The sequence below is a fragment of the Chlorocebus sabaeus genome, chromosome 2 (assembly GCF_047675955.1).
Source record: "Chlorocebus sabaeus isolate Y175 chromosome 2, mChlSab1.0.hap1, whole genome shotgun sequence".
In the NCBI taxonomy this organism is placed as follows: domain Eukaryota; kingdom Metazoa; phylum Chordata; class Mammalia; order Primates; family Cercopithecidae; genus Chlorocebus; species Chlorocebus sabaeus.
In genome coordinates this window covers 40,582,597-40,610,176 of record NC_132905.1, presented here as the reverse complement: position 1 = coordinate 40,610,176, position 27,580 = coordinate 40,582,597, and the positions used below count along the sequence as shown (strand labels likewise).

The 27,580-nt window shown below is 43.0% G+C and overlaps 1 protein-coding gene across 3 annotated transcripts in view; it reads left to right on the top strand.

Annotated features, from left to right (window-relative positions):
* The window catches only part of PIGU (phosphatidylinositol glycan anchor biosynthesis class U), a 106,777-nt gene that overhangs the window by 34,758 nt on the left and 44,439 nt on the right, over nucleotides 1-27,580 (top strand). For 2 of the 3 annotated variants that reach the window (XM_008021444.3, XM_008021426.3), the window contains exon 7: nucleotides 15,264-15,361. The exons of the other annotated variant lie outside the window; for it this stretch is intronic. In XM_008021444.3, the coding sequence (XP_008019635.1) occupies nucleotides 15,264-15,361 (98 nt within the window). The remainder of the gene's footprint in view (nucleotides 1-15,263; nucleotides 15,362-27,580) is intronic. 3 annotated transcript variants of the gene reach the window in all.

Genomic DNA, 27,580 nt, shown 5'->3' with positions numbered 1-27,580 from the left:
AGATATAACCCAGTTTTTTTTTTTTCCTGAAATATTTAATATCTTCTGGCCAGGCATAGTGGCTCAAGACTGTAATCCTAGTACTTTGGGAGGCTGAGGCAAGAGGATCTCTTGAGCCTAGGAGTTTGAAACCAGCCTAGGCAACATAGTAAGACCTCATCTTTACAAAGAACGAACAAAATTAGCTGGGTATGGTGACATGCGCCTATAGTCCTAGCTACTTGGGTGGCTGAGGCAGGAGGGTCACTTGAGCCCAGGAGGTTAAGACTACATTGAGCCAAGATAGTGACACTGCACTCTAGCCTGGGTGACAGAGCGAGACCCTGCCTCAAAAAAAGGAGAAGAAAAATTAAGTGTCTTCTTTTTATCCTGAATGTTTTGAAATTTTATAATGCTATGTCTGGACATAGGTCTTTTTAAATTCATTATGTGGAGCACTTGGTAGGCCCTTTCAGTATGGAAACTAGTGTCTTTAGTTCTAGAGGGTGTTCCTGAACAACTTTTCCAAATTCCACCTCTGTTTTCTCTATCCTCTTGTTTTGGATGTTTATTGGATGTTGGATTTTCTTGATTGATCAAGTATGCATATTTTATTTTCTATTGTTTTTCCCATCATTTTTACTTACTTTCTCTTACTTTTTCTGGGACCTTTCCTTGTTTTTATCTTCCAGCTCCTCTATTGACTTTAATTTTATTTATTACATTTTTATACATTTACACCTGGTCTCTAGTTGTTTCTTTGAGGCATCCTATTTTTATTTTATCACCACAGTATCCTCTGTTATATCTCTGATTATACATACATCTTTTCAGTTTCTATTTGTTCCAAGCATAGTCTCTTTGTTTTCCTGGTATTTTTTTTTTTTATTGTTTTGGGAGGATTTCTTCCATATGATTTTCTTATATGTATGGCAATCCTGGCTATCTGTTTCTATTTAAGAGTGAGACATGGCCTGGCACAATGACTCACACCTATAATCCCAGCATTTTGGGAGGCTGAGGTGGGAGGATTGCTTGAGGCCAGGAGTTCAAGACCAGCCTGGACAACATAGTGAGACCTCATCTCTCCAAAAAAAAGAAATTAGTCTGGCATGATGGTACTTGCCTATAGTCCCAGCTACTCAGGAGGCTGAGGCAGAAGGATCACTCGAGCCTAGGAGTTTGAGGCTGCAGTGAGCTATGATTGTGCCACTGTACTCCAGCTTGGGTGACAGCCATCTGTAAAAAAATAATAATAATAAAAATTTTTAAATGAGGCACTAACATATTGACTGGAGAGACCGTGAATGGGCAGGGCTTGTTGGTGGATCATTTTCACTGTAGCGGGGATCAGGCAGTGGGCTGGCCTCTCTCTTTGGGTCAGGGGCATTTAAAAATGTCATCATCTGCATGTTTTATTTTGCTTTGAAACTATTCAGTTTTCCCAAAGAAGAATCCTCTAAAGTCCTGTGTGGGGTGGCAGAGTTGGGGCTTTTTTGGGGGGTGGAGGGTACATAAGACTAGCTGCTGGAGTTGTGAGAGCAGCAACAGGGAAGGTGGCTGGTTTCAGTCTGGAGACTTTATTTCACCTCATTGCTTTTCAGCCCACACCTCTCCTCAGCCCATTACTGTGCATGGTAGTTCCTAGACTTGTGCCCTTTCTCCAGTTAGCTTTCTTCAGAACTGAGTTCTTCTGCGGGTAGAGTAGAAAGTTAGAGGGATGGGTTATGCGGCAATGGCCATTTGGCTGCACATGGTTGGGATGACACCTGTTCTTCTGAGTGGTCTGTATATAAACTTTCAACTTGATATTTTTTCTCTGTGCCTTACCCCCACCTCCCATAGCACCTGATGCACTCTAGTGCTGAATTTCTCAGAAGTTCTGTGGGATGAGTTGGCTGATTTTTATTAGTAGTCCTCTTTGTAGGCCACTGTGCTGTAATTTCTTCCACATCACCAAGTGATTTATTCTTCTCTCACCTGCTTTATATTTTTTCACTATTGTATTAAAGTTGGTTTTGCTATAATCTCCTTTTATTTTCTTTGTGGTTTAATATGGTTTTAATCTTTTGTTTTCATTTTAGTGACATTGTTGACGGGAGAGATGATAAACACATGTGATCAATCTGTTATTTTTAACTAAAAGTTCCTCCGTAAGCATTTGGGTTATATATTTCCAGATTTTTCCTACATTTTTCCCTCCAGACTTTTAAATATTGTATCAATTAGCTAGTACCACAAAAATGTTAATAAACCACTCCAGAATTCAGTAGCTTAAAACAACAACAAGTGTTTACTTAGCTCATATATCTGTAAGTCAGCAAGGAGTCAGCTGATCTAGGTTGGACATGGCTCGTCAGTTGGCTGGTTACATGGGCTTCATTTATGCATCAGTGACTGGCTGGAGTTGGCTAATCTAGGTTGGGCTCTGCTCCACATGGCTGTCATTCTCTTGGGCCAAGGAATAGACCTAGGTATGTTCTTTTCATAGCATTGGCAGAAGCACAATGGTGAGCAAGCCTAGTCACGCACGTGCTTTTTAAGTTCCTGGTTGCATCACATGTGCTGATATCCCATTGATCAAAACGTAACACATGGCCCGGTGTGGTGGCTCACACCTGTAATCCCAGCACTTTGGGAGGCTGAGGCAGGTGGATCATGAGGTCAGGAGTTCAAGACCAGCTTAGCCAAGATGGTGAAACCTCGTCTCTACTAAAAATATAAAAATTAGCCAGGCATAGTGATAGGCACCTGTAATCCCAGCTACTCAGGAGGCTGAGGCAGGGATTGCTTGAACCTAGGAGGCAGAGGTTTCAGTGAGCCGAGACTGCACCACTGCACTCCAGCCTGGGCAACAGAGCGATAGTCCATCTCAAAAAAAAAAAAAAAAAGGTACACGTGGCTGAGCCCAGGGGTGGAGATTTCCACCCTGTTCACAACAGGAAGGCACTGCAAAGTTGTATAGCAAAGGGCCTGGACGTGGTGGGGGTGGGGAGAAATTGGGTCCAATAATACAACCTACTGCATATAACATATATCAATAAATGTCTAATCTATTTTTTTTTTTTTTTGAGACAGTCTCGCTCTGTCTCCCAGGCTGGAGTGCAGTGGCATGATCTCAGTTCATTGTAACCTCTGCCTCCTGAGTTCAAGTGATTCTTGTGCCTCAGCCTCTCAAGTAGCTGGGATTACAGGCGCACACCACCATGCCCGGCTAGTTTTTGTATTTTTAGCAGAGACAAGGTTTCACCATGTTGGTCAGGCTGGTCTCGAACTCCTGACCTCAAGTGATCCTCCTGCTTTGGCCTCCCAAAGTGGTGGGATTACAGGTGTGAGCCACTGCGCCCAGTTCTAGTCTATCATTTTTAATGGCTGCATATTCATTTTATGAATATAGAAATTTTTTAATCAATGTATATATCATTAAATATTTAGGTGATTTTCCAGTTTTTAGCTGTTTAAATATTACAGTTAACTTTCTAATGTACAGCAATTTTTGCACTGTTTAGTTATTTTCTTATAATGTCCTAGAAATAGAACTATTTGCCACTTTTTAACAATTTCTGGAATGAATTTATTGATTTTTTTCCTTTTTGTGGATGATGGGGTCTCACTGTGTTGCCCAGGCTGGTCTCGAACTTCTGGGCTCAAGCTGTCCTCCCACCTCTACCTCCTTAAGTGCTGAGATTACAGGTGTGAGTCACCACACCCAGTCAGATTTCTGAAATTTATTGCCACGTTTATACTCCCATAAGAAACGTGCAAGAGTCCTTGTATTTGTACAGTATTGTTAAATAGTTCGTGTGCTCGGGAAGTAAAGAGTAAAAAGTTTTATGCAGAACCTTTTACTTAGAGTTTGCTTACCTTTTCTGGGGTGGCACACGAGGATGCCTTAGGTCTTTATAAGAGATTGTTTCTCTTGGAATGCTTATGAGTGGTCTTTCTGTAGGCCTATTAGTTTAATTTATTATTGAGTTACTTAAAATGGCTTGATATTGCATAGCCTGAATTGTCTTGTTCTGAAGATTGTGGTCATTTTTGTCAGAAACAATTCTTAACAGTAAATACTCTGCTGTCTGTGAATACTCCCTGCCTCAATCCCTGTTTCCAGAGTGTCAGGTTCAGATAGGTTGTCATTTATCAAGGTGTCTGGTGTCCATAAAAATAAAGAATATACGCAGCAGTCTGGCAGAAGGGACCAAGTACTGGCCTTTGGAAATGTCACCTTTAAAATAGCCGAGTGCAAAGATAGAGAAACTGAAGACATGCCCTCAGAAGGTGCATGTTTATTTGTTTCCCTAGGAGTCACACATAAAAATGTAAACTATGCCATTAAAAAAATATATTTTATGCCCTGTAAGTCAATCATAAGGTTTTTGTTTGGGGAAGAAAAACATGTAAGTTTTATGTATCTCTTTCACAGCCATGTTTTTTTTTTTTGTTCCACAGAGAAAAAAAATGTTTTATATCACTCTAGATTTTTGTTTAATGAATTTATAGACATTTTCATAATGTTATATACATAATTTTGTTTTACTTTTATCACTTATTAAGAAATTCAGACCTACAAACTGAAAAGTAAGTCTTTCATCACTCTGCCCCACCTCCACTTCAGTTCCTCTTGCGTATTTGTTATGAGGTCCCAGCCCTTCTCTTTTGTTGAACATTTGTTTTCCATTATTTGCTACTGTAAATAGAGACCCTCACAAACAACATTTCTAATCTGTTAAAATATTTGAAGAGTTCTATTTTAGCTAGGTCTCTGAACCACTCTAGCTCTTTGAGTGTTTTAGTAATCTCTGCTAACAGTATATATAATAAAGTTAGTGCAGTTATAAATTCTGCAAGTTATATTTCTACAGTTCACATTTTACTGCATATTAATAAAATTATTTAATAAAATTAATGTAGGAATAATTTTATTTTAAAAAAGAAAATATTTGTGAAAATTCACAAGAAAAGGAGTATAAATCACAGAAAATTATGGAAAAATATTCAACTCCATGGATAATTAATAAAGAAAAGCCAATTGAAATTTTAAAACTTTTGAACACTTTTTTTTTTGCCTTGGAAATTGATAAAGATTTTAGAAGCTAATTCTCAGTTCTGGCAAAGGTTCTATCAAATAAGTATTTTCCCACATGGAAGGTGGCAGATAAATTTGTACAACCATGGGCAGTCTTAAAATGTTTGGAGTTTTTAAAAATTTTATTTATTTTTCTAACACTATCCACCTGAGGATAAAATGTTTGTAGTTTTGATTTTTTATTCTACTTTTGAGAACCTATCCTAAAATAATGCAGAAATATAGACACAAAGCTTTATGGTGCAAAGTTATTAATTGCAGAATTATTTATAATCACTGGAAAAATTAGAAAATACTTTAGAGGGGAGTGGTTAAGTAAAATATGGTTTACCCATGTAGTAGGATATTATGCACATGATATTTAAATATAGTTTTAAACTATGTGAAAATGTTTTTTTAAAACAATGTAAAATTTTATATCTCTCTCTCTATTTTTTTAATCTAATTTTATTTTTTGGAGACAGGGTCTTACTCTGTCACCCAGGTCACCAAGGCTGAAATGCAGTGGCACAGTCATAGCTCACGGTAACTTCACACTTCTAGGCTCAAGTGATCTTCCCACCCCAGCCTCCCATGTGGCTGAGATGAGGGGCATGCACCACCATGCCTGGTTGATTTTTTTTTTTCTTTTTTTTTTTTTTTGGAGACAGAGTCTTGTTCTGTTGCCCAGGCTGGAGTGCAGTGGTGTAATCTCAGAATTTTTAAAGTTTTTTGTAAAGACCAGATCTTACTCTGTTGTCCAGGTGGTCTTGAACTCTAGGCCTCAAGCAATCCACCTGCCTCAGCCTTCCAAAGTGCTGGGCTTATAGGTGTGAACCCCCATGCCCAGCATTTTAATGAATCTCAACTATGTAAAAGCAACCAAAATAGTTAGAAAGTAGATCCCAAAAGGATAATACGTGTTGCTGTAGAATAAGTTCATCGGTGAGTTTTATTTCTTTTCATGTAGATATTGATATAGTTGGTTTTTTTTTTTTTTTTTTTTTTTTTGAGATGGAGTTTCGCTCTTGTTGCCCAGGCTGGAGTGCAATGGCGTGATCCCGGCTCACCACAACCTCTGCCTCCCGGGTTCAGGTGATTCGCCTGCCTCAGTCTCCTGACTAGCTGGGATTATAGACATGTGCCACCACATCCAGCTAATTTTGTATTTTTAGTAGAGACAGGGTTTCTCATGCTGGTCAGGCTGGTCTTGAACTCCCGACCTCAGGTTATCTGCCCGCCTTGGCCTCCCAAAGTGCTATGATTACAGGCGTGAGCCACCACGCCCAGCCTCATATGTTTTTTCCCAAATGTCTTCAGTGAGTACATAATTAAAAACTAAATTAACTTACTTGATTGATAAGAGTTAGGGGCAGTGGAAGTAAACTTGGCAGTGCTCCCCAGACTTCCATGGAGGAGATACATCACAGAAGGGAGTGACCTTGTTTGCTCTGTCCCCTTGACTCTTGCTGCTTGCTTTCCCCTGGCTTCCTTTGTGGCAGCCCAGGGTTGCCTGGGACACTCTGAGAGACACAGGCCAGGACAAGGTCTGGGCCATTGTATTGTGATGTCCTTATTGGAGTGTTGGCTGGGAAACACAGGTCTTTGGGCAGGGTTGATATTAGTTTAGTAGAGCAGCTTAAGTTTCACTTTGAAGGCTGTTGCTTGGGCAAAGTGTACTCTGTCTTTCAGTGAGCTAATTAAAAACTCCCTCCCTGGGAAGTAGTCTTCATTAGGCGTTAAAAAGGAAAACAGACTAACAGATGCTAATAGATGGTCCTGCCTTTTCACTGTTGGTGTTAGTCAACAGTGAGATATTCCCAACTAGAAATTCTTGAAATTTGCCACCTAAGCGTTCTTCCAGCTTTCTTTATGCCACCAAAAAATGCCATGTGACAGGACTTGCTTGCCAAGGAGAAAGAAGGATCAGTGCTATCAGAAGGTATTCAAGCATGATTAAGAGTCCAGGCTGCTCTCGTGTTAGACTGATCTGGTGGCTAATCCCAGCTCCACTGTTTCCTGGCTCTGTCACCTTGGGCAAGTCACTTAACAGTTCTAAGCCTCAGTTTCCTTATGTGTAGCATGGGGATGAAGGAGTATCTACCTTATAGAGTGAATGTAAAGAATGAATGGTATGGCAAATGGTATGGAGGCATGTAATAACTGCTCAGGTGGTAGTGGTTGCTATTCTTAATAGTATCCTCCCTTTCAAAAGATCCTTCTGAGCTCTGACCACGTCACTGATCCAGTGAGCTCTGACCATGTCACAGCACTCCAATCTGGACAACAGAGCGAGACTGTGTCTGTAAAAAAAACTTAAAAAATAAAAGAGACCTCATGATTGTTAGCATCCTTACAGGCCTTATAGGGAGGCCTGGGAGGTTTCAGTGAGGTTCTCTTCCTGGAGCCTAGCCTTAGAGGAACAATGGAAGACTGATGATCCTGAGGCCTGGTAATCCCATCACTTCCAGTTGAGGTTCCTGTGGGCCAAAGCCCTGCCAATGGGAGGAGTCATAGAGGACTCAAGGACCCAGTTTTTGTCAGGTCAACCCAACTTCAAAGCCTGCTTATTCTAATTACCAGCTCTTTAGCCTTGAGCAAATCATGCAGCCTCAAGAGCCTCAATTTGATCCCAGAATATCTACCTTCTAGAGATAGCGGAGGAATAAATAAGAAACATAAAATGCTTAGCATGCTTCCTTAGCAGAATCCACCCAATAACTAGTTGCTCTGCCTATTGTTATTTTTATGGTGCAGACAGATTGAGATCAAGAGGGTGGCACAGTGATGCAGTCAGAACATGGGGTCTGCATGTTCTGCATGTAAAACCATTTGGTTTAAATCCTGTTGCTCTCATTCACTAGTTTTGTGACCCCAGGCAAATAACTTACCTGTCTTTCAGTTTCATTATCTGTAAAATGGGGACAGTAATTGTATCCACTGCATGGAATTATTGAAAGGACTAAATGACTTAAGGCAAGTAAAATGCTTACAGTCTTGGCTGGAACAGAGTAAGTGCCCAATAAATTATCATCGTTATCACTGATATGTACTCAGCTCTGAGAGAGGCTGCCTTGTTAAAAGAGCACACTTGGCAAGGAATGTAATACATTGGCCCTGCCCCCAGGAACGCCTCCTCCTCCTGGGCAGTCTCACTTGTTGCCCCAGACCCTGGTGCAGCTTCCTCTTCTGATAGTCCTGTGGGACCTGAGCCCTTTTGACTACATTCCAGTGTGTCTCTGCCTGTCTTGGTATAGGTCATCATCTGTGACCCAATCTCTTTGTTCTCTGATTACTCCACTTGAAGTCCCTGTCCTGAACCAGTCCCCATGGCCCCACCTCATTACATTCCTGCTCAGTCCTGTAGCTGTGCCGCCCACCCAGGCCCAGATCACTGTAAGGTGCAGTCCCTGGAGGCAAAGTATTACCCCAGGTCTTGCTGAGGCTTGTTTTGGCCCCCACCCTGACACAAATAGAGAGTTAGATGACATAACATATTCAAAGCTAGGTTGAGTAGATAATGAAATTTCCTGATACCACAGCCAATGTACATACACATTTGACCAATTTAATATCCCTAGGATAAAGCTAAATATCAAGGCTTGTATAGAAAGCCTAGTGCCTGTGCATCTGGGCTGCCCTAGAAAATGGTAGGTTATATCATTTTGGGGTAAAACTCTTAGTCTTCTTGGCACAGTTCCTTTTGGTTAGGCGAGTGTGATGCCCTAGCTCTTGCCCACATGAGGCTGCCATTGCAGACATGATTTCAGGTATCCTGTCTGGGCCTGTAGGTAGATGTTTTTGGATGACTGTGCAAGCTAAGCCCTCCATGATCTGACTCCTACCTGCTTGCTGAGACTTTTTGGATTGTAACTTTTTAAATTTTTTTAGACGGAGTCTCGCTCTGTTGCCCAGGCTGGAGTGCAGTGGCATGATCTCGGCTCACTGCGACCTCCACCTCCCAGGTTCAAGCGATTCTCCTGCCTCAGCCTCCTGAGTAGCTGGGACTACAGGCGCCCGCCACCATGCCCAGCTAATTTTCGTATTTTTAGTGGAGATGGTGTTTCACCATATTGGCCAGGCTGGCCTTGAACTCCTGACCTTATGATCCACCTGCCTCGGCCTCCAAAGTGCTGGGATTACAGGCGTGAGCCACCACACCCAGCTGGATTGTAACTTTTTATTGAAGTATGACATATATACAGAAAAATATATAACTCATTAGTGTACAGATACATGAATTTTCACAAAATGTTGAATAACCAGCACCCAGATTAAGAAACAGTGGTACTAGCATCCACGAACTCCTTTTGTGTTCTCTTTCCAGTCACTCCTCCCAGCTCTTGCCCTGTTTTGGCTATATTGAGCTAATTACAGTACCCACCCCCTACCCCAGCACACCGTTCTCTCTTGCCCTCCTGCCCGTGCACAGCCTTGGACTGCCCGGCCTCACCTACTCATTGTTCAAAACTCAGGTGTCAGCCTCCCCTGATGGGCTAGGTCTGCTTCCTTTGTACTTTCCTCCTCTATTTTGTAATTGTTTACTGGCAGCTGCCTGAGGATGGAGACTATCTGAGTCACCAGGTTTCCTGGCACCCAGCACACTCTTCGTATAGAGCAAACTCCAGAAATGTTTGCTTATTGCACAGTTTGTTTAAAATATTTGAAGTCACTTCTCACTTTCCTTGATCTTCTCTGACTCTGCCCCAAGCACATATCATTCCTCTTCTGCCTTCCTAACTCCTTTTTACCCCTTCTAGCTTTTTTCAAAACACATAGCGCTTTCTGGGTCTCCTGCCTGCCTCCATACTCACCCTCACTTTTGCTCAGGCTGTGCTTATGCCCCGTCCACACCTGTCCCAGCATCCCACACCCAGATTTCCCACACACCAACCTACTGACTGTTGCAGCACCATGTTTCAGTCCCCAGACTGCGGGCCTCAGCCATGCAATAGTTCACAGAGAGCATTCTCTGGGCCAGCCCCCTGCCGCAACAAACCTTCAATCGCTATTCTGCAGGCTCTGCTTTATTTGAGTCAGATTTATTTTGTGTTTTGCCCATGTTCATGACTGTGTATTACACTTCATAAGTTTTTCTTCCTCAAGAACATTGGTTTCCTTTAATATTCTTGTATTTTTAAAAAAGATTTCATATGTATTGCTGAATGATATTCATTCATTCATTTCTTCATTTGTTCATTTATCACATGTGCCAGGAACTGTGCTAGGTGCTGGAGAGCCAAAGTTAAGATAAATGTATTGCCCTTGAGAAACTCACAGAGAAATGGGGAGAGAGAGAGAAACATATGCAGATTATTATAAGATAGCATTGGTATTGAATGAGATAGGCTTATTAACACAGGGATTAAGAGTAGGTACCGGAGTCAGCTATGTGGTTTTGGTCACATTACTGAAGCTTTCTGTTTCTGTGTCTTGGTTTCTTGACCTGTAAAATGGGTAGAATGTGTGGTTTTTATCTCAGTAAAACTGTTATAAGGAGCAGAAATAGAGCTTTCACAGGGCTATTGTGATGTTTCCTGAGGACCTTTTTGAGTCAGAAACTGTTCTCGATGCAGAGGATACAGTACAGTGCCTGGCACCTAGGAAGTGATCCATAAATGTCAGCTATAATCACGGTTTACGTTACCACTTTTGCTTGGGCTCATAGACAAAGTGACCTTTCACCTGGCTATCGAAGGAATGGTTTCTACTAGAAAAAGGGCAGAGAAGGATGGCTTAGGCAGAAGGAATAGCCTAAGAACAGACACAGAAGAATGAAACAGCATGATGTTTTCAGAAATTGGAATAGTCCAGTGTAGCTGGAGGACAGGGCGTGTGTGGAAGAGTGGTGAGAGGTGAAACTGGAGAAATGAGACCCAGTGGTGAAGGGTCTTGTTTGCTGTTGGAGTTTAGACTTAACCCGATAGATGAAATGGAACCATCAGAAGCCTTTAAAGACTGGCTTGCCACAATCTGAACTGCTTTAGAAGGCTCCTTTGGTGCTTCTGTGGATGGACTTGGTTGAGAGGCAATTGGGAGACCGCTAAGGAGGAGAGGGAAAGGCTGCTGGAGAGAGATGATGAGAGCAAGAACTGAAGGGATAAATGCTCCAGAGGTGGATCCACAGGGCTTGGTGACTGGTGGAGGAAAGAACATGGGAGCTGGAGGGTGAAGGGTTGCCAGGGTATCTGGCTAGTTGTTGATGCCGGTTACCGACAAAGAATAGCAGGAGGAACAGATTTTTCCTTCCCAAAGACTACTTCAGTCTATGGAAGGAAGACTGCTTCTTCCTGATCCTAGGAGCAAGTATTCTAAAACTTACAAGTCCATTCGACTAGGCTGTGAGCCTCTTTTTCTCTCTTGGGCCTTATAAACAGTCAGTTTCAGACAAGCAATTATTAACCTCAGGCAATTAGGGCAGGAGATGACTGTGTTTATTTCACTCCTTGTGTCTCCTCTGGGGGAGAGAGGAGAAAGTCATGTGTTTGTTTTCACCATACTGCCCGAATGGATGGAGTTGGAGCATTAGCCTCCATCCTCTGGTAACAGACACATGGACCTCTTCTCTTGCCTACTCCCAATCCATAGAGAACTATGTTAAGTTAAAAAGTTCTTTTCAGTGTTTTCCCTCTCTTGGCCAGTTTCCCACCAAAACATTCAGATTTTTGACCCAATGAAAGAATCAATCCCTAGCTCACTCTAGCTGTTGGGCTCCAGAACAGCACCTTTCCCACTACTGCCACCTCCCTATCCCAGAGTGACCTGGTTCTGAGTCTAAAGTCTGTGGCTCAGCAGATGTATGCATGCCACTGCTGGTGTCACAACTTACCTGAGCATGATTCTGTTCCTACACAGTCGTAATTATGAGTACCCTGGATACAGGACATCATGACTGGCACTGTCAATATGGCGAGACATCCCCCCTCTCCATAGAATTCTGTCCTGTTACTTCTAGCTTCTTTCTTTGTCTGCCTCCCTTCTACTTTCTGTCAGCTAGGGTTGTTCTAGCTGATGAGTTTCCTTGGTTTGAAGAATAAAGCACACAAAGTTCTTTTCTCTCCACTCCCTTGTCTGTGAAGTTGTCATGTTTATAACCCTTTGTCTTCCAAGGTAGTTTTTAGATGTTTCAAGTATACAGACCGCTTTGGTGGCAAAAGATCTCGTCAATTATCTCTTCCTGTTTGTCTCTAGAGCTGGATTAGCAGAGAGGTAAAACTCCTTGGACTGGAGTGACTGGTTCCTCCTTTTATGAAACACCATTGAGAGGATGTGTTATTTTTTTTTTTTTATTGAAACAGGGACTTACTCTGTCACCCAGGCCGGAGTGCAATGGTTCAGTCTTAGCTTACTGTGGCCTCAACCTCTAGGGCTTAAATGATCCTACCACCTCAGCCTCCTAAGTAATTGGGACCACAGGTGTGTGACACCGCAACCAGCTTATTTCTTTTATTTTTATTTTTGTAGAGATGGGGTTTCACTATGTTGCCCAAACTAGTCTCTAACTCCTGGGTTCAAGCAGTCCTCCCACCTTGGCCTTTCAAAGTGCTGGGATTACATGTGTGAACCACCATGCCCAGCCTGTTATTTTCAGTAAATAGTTGACCCCACACTAATGAGAGTGAGCATGGATATTGTCATTTTAGAAAACATCATTACAAGACACCTGTTGGGCTTTATACCTTGGACCATCAATTGCACCCTACTGATTTCTGGGCCACTTGGAAACTCCTGTTGTAAACTAGGGCTCTCTATCCTTAGTTCTAGAGTATCCTGTTGTCTTAAGGGAATAGCTATTTTTTCAAAGAAGTTAGCTTTTTTCTAATGACAAAAACAAAGCATGTTCACTTTAGAAAGTTTAGAAAATGCAGGCTGGGCGTGGTGGCTCAAGCCTGTAATCCCAGCACTTTGGGAGGCCGAGACGGGCGGATCACGAGGTCAGAAGATCAAGACCATCCTGGCTAACACAGTGAAACCCCGTCTCTACTAAAACTACAAAAAAACTAGCCGGGCGAGGTGGTGGGCGCCTGTAGTCCCAGCTACTCGGGAGGCTGAGGCAGGAGAATGGCGTGAACCCGGGAGGCGGAGCTTGCAGTGAGCTGAGATCCAGCCACTGCACTCCAGCCTGGGCGACAGAGCCAGACTCCGTCTCAAAAAAAAAAAAAAAAAGAAAATGCAGTGAAGCAAAAATGAAAAATTGTTCATAATTTCACTACCCAGAGATAACCACTATGAACTTTGTGGCCTTGGCTTTTAGTCTTCTATTTATTTACTTATTTTTGGTAGTCTGAGACTGGGCAATTTACAAAAGAAAGAGGTTTAATTGGACTCATAGTTCCACATGGCTGGGGAAGGTCTCACAGTCATGGCGGAGGGCAAAAAGCACTTCTTACATGGCGGTGGCAAGAGAGAATGAGGAAGAAGTAAAAGCGGAAACCTCTGATAAACCATTAGATCTTGGGAGACTCATTCACTATTACGAGAATAGCATGGGAAAGACCAGCTCCCATGATTCAATTACCTTCCCCTGGGTCCCTCCCATAACACATGGGAATTCTGGGAGATACAATTCAAGTTGAGATTTAGGTGGGGACACAGCCAAACCATATCATTCTGCCTCAGCCCCTCCAAATCTCATGTCCTCACATTTCAAAACCAATCATGCCTTCCCAGCAGTCCCCCAAAGTCTTAACTCATTTTAGCGTTAGCCCAAAAGTCCACAGCTTAAAGTCTCATCTGAGACAAGGCAAGTCCCTTCTGCCTATGAACCTGTAAAATCAGAAGCAAATTAGTTACTTCCTAGATACAATGGGGGTATAGGCATTGGGTAAATACAACCATTACAAATAGAAATTGGCCAAACCAAAGGAGCTACAGGCCTCATACAAGTTGGAAATCCAGCAGGGCAGTCGATCTTAAAGTTCCAAAATGATCTTCTTTGACTTCATGTCTCACATCTGGGTCATGCTGATGTAAGAGGGGGCTTCCCACAATCTTGGACAGCTCCATCCTTGTGGCTTTGCAGGGTATAGCCTCCCTCTCAGCTGCTTTCACAAGCTGGTGTTGAGTGTCTGTGGCTTTTCCAGGCCCACAGTGCAAGCTGTTGGTGGATCTACCATTCTGGGATCTGGAGGACGGTGTCTGTTTTCTCAGCTCCACTAGGTGGTGCCCCAGTAGGGACACTGTGTGGGGGCTCTGACCTCACATTTCCCTTCCACACTGCCCTAGCAGAGGTTCTCCATGAGGGCCCCGCCCCTACTGCAAACTTTTGCCTGGGCACCCAGGCTGGAGTGCTGTGGCACAGTCTTGGCTCACTGCAGCCTCTGCCTCCCAGGTTCAAGCAATTCTCCTGCCTCAGCCTCCTGAGTAGCTGGGATTATAGGCGCCCGCCACTACCCCTGGCTAATGTTTATTTTTAGTAGAGACGAGGTTTTACCATGTTGGCTAGGCTGGTCACGAACTCCTGGTCTTGATCTGCCTGCCTTGGCCTCACAAAGTGCTGGGATTACAGACTTGAGTTACTTTGCGTGCTGGCTTTTAGTCTTCTAAAAAATGTTTGTGCATGTTTTTTAATAAAAGAAATGATAATATATGTCTCTTTTATAAACTTCATTTAATAGGATATTATAAACACCTTTCTGTGTCATTGCATATTCTTAATAGCATCATGTTTAATGATTTCATAGTAGTCCATTTTACATAGGAAGTGAGGACATTACTAATAAAATTAATATACTTTCGTTTGAAAAAAAACATGAATTGTCATGAATGTAGCAGGTAAGGAAGGGCTGTTGTAAAGAGTGATAAGTGTTGCAACAGTCAAAGGGATGGGTTTCCAGCTCTGAATAACATAAGCAATAATTGTAGGCTTAGTAAATTGGTACATTAGATAGGACATGGATGTTAATAGACTTGATCCTTTATACATCTTTGGGTTGAAATTTTGTAAAATCGTTCTAGGTCTCAAAATTTCACAAGATTTATGCCTGTAGTGTCTCAGGTTGCCAAAGGTAGATGGTTTTGACTTTCTTGGTTTTCTTTCATTGGAAATCAAGCCAAGAAGCTCTGACTGTGTGAATTTGCATAGCACCTTGTGTACCAGGAGGCACTTGGCAGGTGATTATTTGAGCAGTTATGGAAGGTTTTTTGTTGAGAGGGACTCACTGAGTCTAATCATGATTGATGAGGCTGGATTATTCCATACATTTCTTTCTTTTTACAGGCAGTGCTTTCCTCAGTGCTATTTTTCTTGCCTTAGCGACATACCAGTCTCTGTACCCCCTTACCTTGTTTGTCCCAGGACTCCTCTATCTCCTCCAGGTAAGCGCTTGCTGGTCAGAAGCCAGCACCCAAGTGACATTTAATACATGACCTGGTCCCTGCTCGGGGGAAGTAAGGGCATGGGTTAGTAAAGGCAGCAGGAAACTTGCTCCTAGTTGAAAATACAAACACGTAGAAACTTGACTAACTTTTTTTTTTTTTTTTTTTTTTGAGGCGGAGTGTAGCTCTGTCGCCCAGGCTGGAGTGCAGTGGCCGGATCTCAGCTCACTGCAAGCTCCACCTCCCGGGTTCATGCCATTCTCCGGCCTCAGCCTCCCGAGTAGCTGGGACTACAGGCGCCCGCCACCTCGCCCGGCTAGTTTTTTGTATTTTTTAGTAGAGACGGGGTTTCACCGTGTTAACCAGGATGGTCTCGATCTCTTGACCTCGTGATCCGCCCATCTCGGCCTCCCAAAGTGCTGGGATTACAGGCTTGAGCCACCGCGCCCGGCCAACTTGACTAACTTTAAACAAAGTAGACTTAGTGATCATTAACTCCCAACTACAGTAGACCTCCCCATATCTGCAGGGGATATGTTCTAAAGCCCCTAACGGAGGCCTGAAACTGCATTTGGTACCAAACCCTACATATACTATGTTTTTTCTATCTAATAACTAAGATAACTACTAAGTGACTAACAGGCAGGGATACACTAGACAAAGGGGCGATTCATGTCTCGAGTGGGACAGAGCAGGACAGTGTGAGATTTCATCACACTACTCAGAATGGTATGCAATTTAAAACTTATGAATTGTTTGTTTCTGGAATTTTCCATTTTAGTACCGCAGTTGACAACAGGTAACTGAAACCATGGAGAGTGAAACCTCAGATAAGGGAGGCACTACTGTATGCATATCCTTGCGAATGTATAAGTGCATTTTATTTTAGATATTTGCAAATGCAACTATCTTGAATTTTTCTTTTCTCAACTAATGATCCCCTCTGAGCTCATTTCTTTAACTTTTCTTTGTAATAACACTTTGTAACATTCTTACAGGACTTAAATGGAGTATGTGCATCTGATATAATGCTTGGAACATTGTGGGTGATCAATAAACATTAATTGAAGAACACAAATAGCTGACATTTACTGAGAATGGATTACACGTCAGGCACCATGCTAAGCACTCTGTAGGCATCATCTCATTTTAACCTTATAAGAACTTTATGGAGTAGGTCATATTATTAGCCATGTATTAGTCTAGTATTAGCCATATTAGACACATGAATTGAAACTGGAATGTTGGGAGGTTAAGTCACTTAAGGTCACAGGACCAGCGAGTGACATTGCTGATATATGAACTGTGGCCATCTGATGCCAGAGCTTGCTCTCTAATCATCTTTTTCTACTCAAATGAGAATAGTACATGTTTCTTCAAGAGGAAGTAACTGCATGCAGGCCCCACATTGTCCAGATCTTTTCTTACAAGAGAAATGTTTCTTGAAAGTGTACAGGTGACAGTGCCAGGACTTAGACCCAGAAATGTCTGATTTCGGAGTCTTTCTTAATCTCAAGCACTGCTAAAGCTGAGTGTGTATTCCATTTATTGAAATAGGCCATATGCATGTTATTTTAAATTATTTCATAATATTGTGTTGATGCAGACAATGATTCATGGTTTGCTTGATCTTTTTCTTATTTGGGGAATTTGAGATATGTCTTTATTTATGTTTGAGATATGTCATTTATATTAATTGTCACTAATATAAATAATGTAGAAATTTTTTTTGTTTTTTTTTTTTGAGAGCAGGGCCTTGCTCTGTCACCCAGGCTGGAGTGCAGTGGCACAATCTCAGCTCACTGCAGCCTCCATCTCCCAGGCTCAATCAATCCTCTCACTTTAGCCTCCTGAGTAGCTGGGACTACAGGCGTGTGCCACCACACCCAGCTAATTTTTTGTAGAGATGGGGTTTCGCCATGTTGCCCAGACTGGTCTTGAATTCCTGGGCTCAAGCAATCCACCCACACACCTTGGTCTCCCAAAGTGCTAGGTTTATAGGAATGAGCCACTTGACCCAGCCAGAAATTTGTTTTTATTTGTTTTCTCTTTCTTTTTCTTATTTTTGAGACAAGGGTCTCACTCTGTTGTCTAGGATGGGATGTGCAGTGCAGCAATCAGAGTTCACTGCAGCCTCAACCTCCCGGCCTCAAGCAATCCTCTCACCCCACCCTCCCTAGTAACTGGGACTATGGGCATGCACCACCACACCCAGCTAATTTTTGTATTTTTTTGTAGAGATGGGGTTTTGCCATGTTGCCCAGGCTGGTCTCAAACTCCTGGGTTCAAGCGATCCTTCCCCCTTGGCCTCTCAAAGTGCTAGGATTACAGGTGTGAGCCACCATGCCCAGCTTGAAATTATTTTCTTCAAGTATGTTCCTTTAGCTAAATCATTGGACCCAAGGTGAAAAGTTGTATTGTTCTTATTAGGCAATTATACCAGATTGTTCACCAGAAAGCCTGAACCAGTTTGCAGTGCCACCATCAGTATCTAAAGGGAAGTGGACCACTTGCCTCCCCATCTGCCAGCACTGACTTTTCAAGTTTGATTTATGATTGCCAGTTCAGTAGATGTGTCACCATACTGTGAAGTTATTTTGCTTTGATGTTCTCTCTGTATTCTTACTGAGTTGAAGCATCTTTCCACATGACAATGTGCTGCTTGTATTTTCTGTTTTATTTCCTTTTTTTATTTTTTATTTATTTATTTATTTTTTTGAGACGGAGTCTTGCTCTGTAGCCCGGGCTGGAGTGCAGTGGCCGGATCTCAGCTCACTGCAAGCTCCGCCTCCCGGGTTCACGCCATTCTCCTGCCTCAGCCTCCGGAGTAGCTGGGACTACAGGCGCCCGCCACCTCGCCCGGCTAGTTTTTTGTATTTTTAGTAGAGACGGGGTTTCACTGTGTTAGCCAGGATGGTCTCGATCTCCTGACCTCGTGATCCGCCCGTCTCGGCCTCCCTAAGTGCTGGGATTACAGGCTTGAGCCACCGCGCCCGGCCTCTTTTTTATTTCCTATTTATGGCTTATTCTTTAGAAAGTCTAAGCACTAAGAATATATATAGCCAGACTTTTTATACAACTATGTATCAAATAAATAATATAGTATATTTATTCATACACATGAATGGACCAGAAATTTAAAAATGGTTTCTGAGCTTGTCCAACCTGCAAAAAATGAATAAGTAAATAAAAGAAGATAAAAATGGTTTCTTAAGCCAATCTCTATGCACCACTTTATATAAAACAACTTCTGTTTAAAACTAAAGGAAATTTCCTCCTGACACTAGTGGACAGTACAACTGACTCATGAAGTCAAGCAGCTCCTCTACCAATATTGACTAAGTACCTATAATGTGCTAGATACTATGCCAGACTGCAGACATAAAGCAATTGAAGGATGCTGAGCAGGTGAGTGCTCCAGGAAGATTGTTTTGGCAGCAGCCTGTGGGGTAGATGGGAGTAGGAAGAACTGAAGTTGGGAAAGCTTAGAACATTGTACTAGATCAAGTCAGAGGGGTAAATTTGGGGCCCAAACCAGTGTCAGAGGAGATGGAGAGATGAGAGACTAGATGCAGGGGAATTCTAGGAGGTAGAATCAGCTGTGCTTGGCAACTGTCTGTATATGGGGACAGGAGTGGAAGAGTTTGAGATGAACTTCAGGATCCCATTTATGCAGAAATTAAAACTCCATCTCCCACTATATTTGTATATATATTTTTATAAGTCTATGAAGTAGCCTGGTATATTAGTCCATTCTTATGCTGCTTTAAAGAACTGCCCAAGCCAGGCGTGGTAGCTCACACCTGTAATCTCAGCACTTTGGGAGGCTGAGGCGAGTGTATCACTTGAGGTCAGGAGTTTGAGACCAGCCTGGCCAACATGACGAAACTTCATCTCTACTAAAACTACAAAGATTAGCCAGACATGGGGGAGCGTGCCTGTAATTCCAGCTACTTGGGAGGCTGAGGCAGGAACATTGCTTGAACTTGGGAGACAGAGGTTGCAGAGAGCCTAGATCGCACCACTGTACTCCAGCCTGGGTGATGAAGTGACACTCTGTCTCAAAAAAAAAAAAAAAAGAAAAGGAAAAGAACTACCGAGACTTGGTTAATTAATTTATTTTTGCTGGTGGTACATGAAATACTTTTTTTAAATTTTTTAAAAAATTTTACTTTAAGTTCTAGAATACACGTGCTAAACATGCAGGTTTGTTACATAGGTATACATGTGCCATGGTGGTTTGCTGTACCAATCAACCCATCATCTAGGTTTTAAGCCCCACATGCATTAGGTATTTGTCCTAACACTCTCCCTCCTTTTGTCCCCCACCCCGTGACAGGCCCTGGTGTGTGATGTTTCCCTCCCTGTGTCCATGGGTTCCCATTGTTCAACTCCCACTTATGAGTGAGAACATGTGGTGTTTGGTTTTCAGTTCCTAGGTTAGTTTGCTAAGGATGATGGTTTCCAGCTTCATCCATGTCCCTGCAAAGGATGTGAACTCTTTTTTATGGCTGCATAATATTCCATGGTGTATATATGCCACATTTTCTTTATCCAGTCTATCATTGCTGGGCATTTGCATTTGTTCCAAGTCTTTGCTATTGTAAGTAGTGCTGTAATAAACATACGTGTGCTTGTGTTTTATAGTAGAATGCTTTATAATCCTTTGGGTATATACCCAGTAATGGGATTGCTGGGTCAAATGGTATTTCTGGTTCTAGATCCTTGAGGAATCACCACACTGTCTTCCACGATGGTTGAACTAATTTCCACTCCTACCAACAGTGTAAAAGCGTTCCTATTTCTCTGCATCCTTGCCAGCATCTGTTTTTTCCAGACTTTTTAATGATTGCCATTCTAACTGGTATGAGATGGTATCTCATTGTGGTTTTGATTTGCATTTCTCTAATGACTAGTAATGATGAGCTTTTTTCATGTTTCTTGGCCACATAAATGTCTTCTTTTGAGAAGTGTCTGTTCATATCCTTTGCCCACTTTTTGATGCTTTTTTTTTTTTTTTTCCTGAGACGGAGTTTTCCTGTGTCACCCAGGCTGGAATGCAGTGGCATGATCTCGGCTCACTGCAACCTCCACCTCCCGGGTTCGAGCGATTCTCCTGCCTCAGTCTCCCAAGTAGCTGGGACTGCAGGCACGTGCCACCATGCCTGGTTACTTTTTTGTATTTTTAGTAGAGACGGGGTTTCACCATGTTAGCCAGGACGGTCTCAATCTCCTGACCTCATGATCTGCCCGCCTCAGCCTCCCAAAGTGCTGGGATTACAGGCATGAACCACTGCGCCTGGCCTGTTTTTTTCTTGTAAATTTGTTTAAGTTCCTTGTAGATTCTGGATATTAGACTTTTGTCAGATGGATAGATTGTAAAAATTTTCTCCCATTCTGTAGGTTGCCTGTTCACTCTGATGATAGTTTCGTTTCTTTTTTTTTTTTTTTTTGAGACAGAGTCTCACTCTGTTGCCCAGGCTAGAGTACAGTGGATCCCGGCTCACTGCACGCTCTGCCTCCTGGGTTCACGTCATTCTGCCTCACCCTCTGGAGTAGCTGGGACTACAGGCGCCCGCCACCACGCCCAGTTAATGTTTTGTATTTTTAGTCGAGACGGGGTTTCACCTTGTTAGCCAGGCTGGTCTCGATCTCCTGACCTCGTGATCCGCCTGCCTCAGCCTCCCAAAGTGCTGGGATTACAGGTGTGAGCTACCGCTCCCGGCCATGATAGTTTCTTTTGCTGAGCAGAAGCTCTTTAGTTTAATCAGATCCCATTTGTCAATTCTGGCTTTTGTTGCAATTGCTTTTGGTGTTTTAGTCATGAAGTCTTTGCCCATGCCTGTGTCCTGAATGGTACTGCCTAGGTTTTCTTCTACGGTTTTTGTGGTTTTAGGTTTTACGTTTCAGTCTTTAATCCATCTTGAGTTAATTTTTGTATAAGGTGTAAGGAAGAAGTCCAGTTTCTGTTTTCTGCATATGACTAGCCAGTTTCCCCAGCACCATTTATTAAATAGGGAATCCTTTCCCCATTGTTTGTTTTTGTCAGGTTTGTCAAAGATCAGATGGTTGTAGATGTATGGTGTTACTTCTGAGGCCTATGTTCTGTTCCATTGGTCTATATATCTGTTTTGGAACCAGTACTATGCTGTTTTGAGTACTGTAGCCTTGCAGTGTAGTTTGAAGTCAGGTAGCATGTTGCCTCCAGCTTTGTTCTTTTTGCTTAGGATTGTCTTGGCTATACGGACTCTTTTGGGGTTCCATATGAAATTTAAAGTAGTTTTTCCTAGTTCTGTGAAGAAAGTCAATGGTAGCTTGATGGGAATAGCATTGAATCTATAAATTACTTTGGGCAGTATGACCATTTTCATAATATTGATTCTTCCTATCCATGAGCAAGGAATTTTTTTCCATTTGTTTTGTCCTCTCTTATTTCCTTGAGCAGTGGTTTGTAGTTCTCGAAGAGGTCCTTCACATCACTTGTAAGTTGTATTCTTAGGTATTTTATTCTCATTGTAGCAATTGTGAATGGACGTTCACTCATGATTTGGCTCTCTGCTTGTCTATAATTGGTGTATAAGAATGGTTGTGATTTTTGCACATTGATTTTGTATCCTGAGACTTTGCTGAAGTTGTTTATCAGCTTGAGGAGTTTTTGGGCTGAGACGATGGGGTTTTCTAAATATACAGTCATGTCATCTGCAAACAGAGACAATTAAACTTCCTCTTTTCCTATCTGAATACCCTTTATTTGTTTCTCTTGCCTGATTGCTCTGGCCAGAACTAATGCTATGTTGAATAGGAGTGGTAAGAGAGGGCATCCTTGTCTTGTACCAGTTTTCAAAGGGAATGTTTCCAGCTTTTGCCCATTCGGTATGATATTGAGACTTGGTCATTTATAAAGGAAAGAGGTTTAATTGACTCACAGTTCCACATGACTGGGGAGGCCTCAGGAGACTTACAATTATAGTGGAAGGGGAAGCAAACATGTCCGCCTTCACATAATGGCAGGAAGGAGAGGTGCCAAGCAAAGAGGGAAAAGACCCTTATAAAACCATCAGATCCTATCAGGAGAAGAGCAGCATGGGGGTAACCATCTCCATGATTCAGTTACCTCCCACCAGGTCCATTCCATGACATGAGGGGACTATGGGAACAACAATTCAAGATGAGATTTGAATGGGGACACAGCCAAATTATATCACCTGGGCCTTGTGGGTCATAGCCGGGTATTTGAAAATCAGTGTAGTCACATCCAGGAAACAAAACCACCTGTTTAAATATGAAGGAGGGGTCAGGCATGGTGGCTCACGTCTGTAATCCCAGCACTTTGGGAGACCGAGGTGGGTGGATCACCTGAGGTTAGGAGTTCGAGACAAGCCTGGCCAACATAGCAAAACCCCGTCTCTACTAAAAATACAGAAATTAGCTGGGCATGGTGACTGGTGCCTGCAATCCCAGCTACTCGGGAGGCTGAGGCAAGAGAATTGCTTGAATGCGGAAGGCGGAGGTTGCAGTGAGCTGAGATTGCGCCACTGCACTCCAGCCTGAGTGACAGAGTGAGACTCTGTCTCAAAAAAAAAAAAAAAAAAAAAGTGAAAAAAAATGTGAACATGGAAACAGAAGAGGAAATATTCTTTTTTGTTTTGTAACAGGGTCTTACTCTGTCACCCAGGTTGGAATGCAGTGCTGTGAACATGGCTCACTGCAGCCTAGACTTCCTGGGTTCAGGCAGTCCCCTTGCCTCAGCCTCCTGAGTAGCTGGGACCACAGGTATGTGCCACCATGGCTGGCTTATTTTTTGGTTTGTTTGTTTGTTTGTTTTTAGAGATGGGGTCTCACTTTGTTGCCCGGGCTGGTCCTGAATTTCTGAGCTAAAGCAGTCCTCTCACCTCAGCCTCCCAAAGTGCTAGGATTACAGGCATGAGCCACCACAACCAGCCTAAAATTATTCTTTAGGGCTGAGTTTCTGCCAGACTACTAAGTGGATCCTTTGAAGTTGAGTTTCACAGGGATCCATAGGCTCCAAGGAGAGAAGCTAGAACTAATGGTTGATTGGTACAAGAAGCTTAGTATAAGGTAGTTCTGTGACAGAATGAGATGTCCTAAGTGAGGTGAGTTCCCTGTGAATCATGGTGTTTAGGCCAGAGGCTGAATGGCCACTTGTTGGGGAGTTGTAGCAAAGCTGTGAGTACCAGAGTGAGTGGCTGGACCCTGATCAGCTTCAGAATGCTTTCTACTTCGGAATCTGAATCAAAATGGATTTGATAACCTTTAGGAGCTGACACATCTGCTCTTGACATTCTCTTTTTCTCCAAGTTTTTTTCGAGCCCTACGTAGGCATAGACCTCTAGGAAAGGTGGTGTAATGTAGTATGTAAGGGCACAGCTTGACTGGGACATCTTGTTATGACAGAAAGCAAAGTAGTCCTCAAAGTCTAACAGGACTAAGTCAGAAAAACACTGGTACCAGCTGAAAGGGGCTCATACCACCCCAATTTGGGAATTTCTGAGCATCAAAAGAATGAAAACCAGTAATTATAAAACACTGGATAAAAATCCATGTGTTTGGCTGGGCACGGTGGCTCACGCCTATATTCCCAGCACTTTGGGAGGCCAAGGCAGGCGGATCACTTGAAGTCAGTAGGTCAGACTAGCCTGGACAACATGGTGAAACTCCTTCTCTACTGAAAATACAAAATGAGCCAGGCATGGTGGTGGGTGCCTGTCATCCCAGCTACTCGGGAGGCTGAGGCACGAGAATCGCTTGAACCCAGGAGGCAGAGGTTGCAGTGAGCCGAGATCGCACCACTGCACTCCAGCCTGGGCCACAGTGCAAGACTCTTGTCTCAAAAAAAAAAAAAAAAAAAAAAAAAAATTCATGTGTCCATAGTGGTGCTCACTAAAAGGGCAAGAAGAGAAAAAAATATATAGACCATCATCAGATGTGGCTATTTTACCAGTTTCTCACTCTGAAAGTAAATAATTAAAAGCAAAGAACTGAGCAGTTACTCTGCCTTTTAAAAAGGAACCATAGCTGGGTGCAGTGGCTCGTAGTGGGTGCAGTGTTGGGAGTCCCAGCACTTTGGGAGGCTGAGGCAGAAGGATCACTTGATCCCAGGAGTTTAAGACCAGTCTGGGTACAACCCAGAAGCACAACTCTGTACAGTCCCATGGCACAGACTCTGTGCACAACTCTGTGCAGTCCCACAGCAGTGTCTAGGGGGGTACTTATGACCCCTGGAGCTGCAGAAGGTGTTTGTTACATTGTGCTCTTTTAGCTTTGCCATCCTCTGATGGCTTAAGCATTCCACATCTCAGTATGACAGCCCTCGGTATCCCAACCTCTTGTTTGGCGTCCAGGAAGTATCAGGTTGCACAAATCAATTGGAGATGGTAAATGCAGGGGATCTTATTGCTGATGAAAGTAGCTGTCAATGGGATGGAGATCTGGAAAGGGGATTGAGTGGGAAAGTGGTCTTCCCCTGAGTTCAGTCATTCCTGGCTGAACTCTTCTCTAAGGTCCCACCATCAAGGCATCCCTCTGAAATCAAGCTGCTTCTCTCCAACATCTGGCTGCTGCTTCTCTCTCCTTCTCTGCCACTCCGCTGCCAGTGGAGCCTGGGGTTTTTATGAGTACAGGATGGGGGGCAGGGCAGGCCAGGGTGGTTTTTGAAAAGGCAACAGGGATGTGAAGTTCTCCCTTTAGGTCAGGGGTCCAGGCTTGAGGGTGGGGCCCTCACCAGGAACTGCCCTTTTCTACCCAGTATTTCCCTGCCTCCTGTCTGTATCACATGGATGCTAAAATCACTGGGTGAATGGTTTTTAGAGAACAGTGTATTTGCATTTGCATTGTGTCAAAACATTATTGCCTAGTCCCTACCCTCTAGATTCTTTGCTAATAGCAAAGGGAAAATACATATTTATGGCCGGGCATGGTGGCTCATGCCTATAATCCCAACACTTTGGGAGGCTGAGGCAGGTGGATCACGAGGTCAGGAGTTCAAAACCAGCCTGGTCAAGGTGGTGAAACCCTGTCTCTACTAATAATACAAAAATTAGCCGGGCTTGGTTGCGGGTGTCTGTAATCCCAGCTACTCAGGAGGCTGAGGCAGAGAATTGCTTGAACCCGGGAGGCGAAGGTTGCGGTGAACTGAGATCATACCACTGCACTGCAGCCTGGGTGATAGAGCGAGACTCTGTCTCAAAAACAAAACAAAACAAATAGACAAACAAAAATCTTTACGAAGGCATATTCTGGTAGTCACCACCTTAGCTAAGTAATGCAACTCTTATCACTTACAGTGAAACAACTTGATATGATATACTGCTTGGCATCATGCACTACAAAGTACACATTATCAACTCTGAAGTATTCTTATCCAAAAAGTTACCCTTAATGAAGCCTTAAGATCTGACTTTTGGTTTTTAGGAAATAAAAGAGCAGAGAAACGAGTTAAATGACACCACAAGGAAGCAGTAAGACAAACCAGAATGTACTATGGTGTTTTAAGAAAGCTGGTCTGAGTCTGTTCAAAATGTCAATGTCATGAAAAAGAAAAAGTGGAGAAACCGTTCTGGACTAAAGAGACACAATAACTGAATGGAATGGGAGAGTCTTGATTGGATTTTGGGTTAATAAAAACAACTATAAAGGATGTTTTGGGGGACAACTAGAAAATTTTGAAGATAGACTAGATTCTAGATGATGTTAGGGAATTTTTTTTTTTTTTTTTTTTTTGAGATGGAGTCTTACACTGTCGCCTAGGCTGGAGTGCAGTGGCACGATCTCGGCTCACTGCAGCCTCTGCCTCCCAGGTTCAAGCAGTTCTCCTGCCTCAGCCTCCCAAGTAACTGGGACTGCAGGCACCCGTCACCATGCCTGGCTAATTTTTTGCATTTTTAGTAGAGACGGAGTTTCACCATGTTAGCCAGGATGGTCTCGATCTCCTGACCTTGTGATCTGCCTGCCTTAGCCTCCCAAAGTGCTGAGATTACAGGTGTGAGCTACCGCGCCGGCCAGGAATTGTTAATTACCTGGATGTGATGACAGTATTATGGTATGTAGGAGAATGTCCTTATTTTGGGCAACTGCATGCAGAAGTGTTTTGGGGAGAAGTGTCATAAAGTGTTCAACTTTTACATGGTTCAGCAAAAATATATGCATGCAGAAAGATAAAATAAGGCAAGGTATTAATGTTTAATCTAGACAGATATATGGTTGCTTATTGTATTCTTCCAACTTTTCTGCATGTTTGAAAAAATTTATAATAAAAAAGAGGGAAATAGAGTACAGACTCTGATGTCTTGGTTTGGACACTTATTAACTCTGTGACCCCGAGCAAGTGACTATTTAACTTCTCTCTGCCTCTGCAGGGATAATATAATAGTCCCTACTGCAAAGGATTAATACACATCAAGTGGGCCGGGTACGGTGGCTCAAGCCTGTAATCCCAGCACTTTGGGAGGCCGAGGCGGGCGGATCACGAGGTCAGGAGATCGAGACCATCCTGGCTAACACAGTGAAACCCCGTCTCTACTAAAAAATACAGCCGGGCGAGGTGGTGGGCGCCTGTAGTCCCAGCTGCTCGGGAGGCTGAGGCAGGAGAATGGTGTGAACCTGGGAGGCGGAGCTTGCAGTGAGCTGAGATCCGGCCACTGCACTCCAGCCTGGGCGACAGAGCGAGACTCCGTCTCAAAAACAAACAAACAAACAAAAAACAAACATGTCAAGTGTTTAGAACAGAGTCTGATAAAGGCTCAGTAGGTATTAGCTATGATTATTAGTATTCAAATGTTCATGAAAGGACATGATCACCAGTATGTGGGGCGATGAGGGGAAAAGAAAATAGTTCGTCTTTTGAAGTCAGAGGAACTGTAAAAGTTAGTTCGTAGTTACTCCTTTGACACTATAAACGTTCCTCCATTCTGCTGGTGGAATTTCTAGAGAGTCCTGGTGTCTGATCGGTGCCAGAGGTGAAACTATTCTTCCTTTCCTTCATGAGACACAAGATCAAAGGAAGGGGACGCTGCATCTGGCTCCCTGGTGAGTCACTTATGAGAATGGTAGTTTGAGCCCATCTTGTTCCCTCTGGCGACTCAACTCTTCCTCTGACCTTGGCTTAGAGCCTAGTTTCCAAATCAGAGAGAGGTTTAAAATGTTATGATTTGATAGCATGCGGAAAAAAATAGAGAGCCCTAACATGCTCAGGGGCAGGAG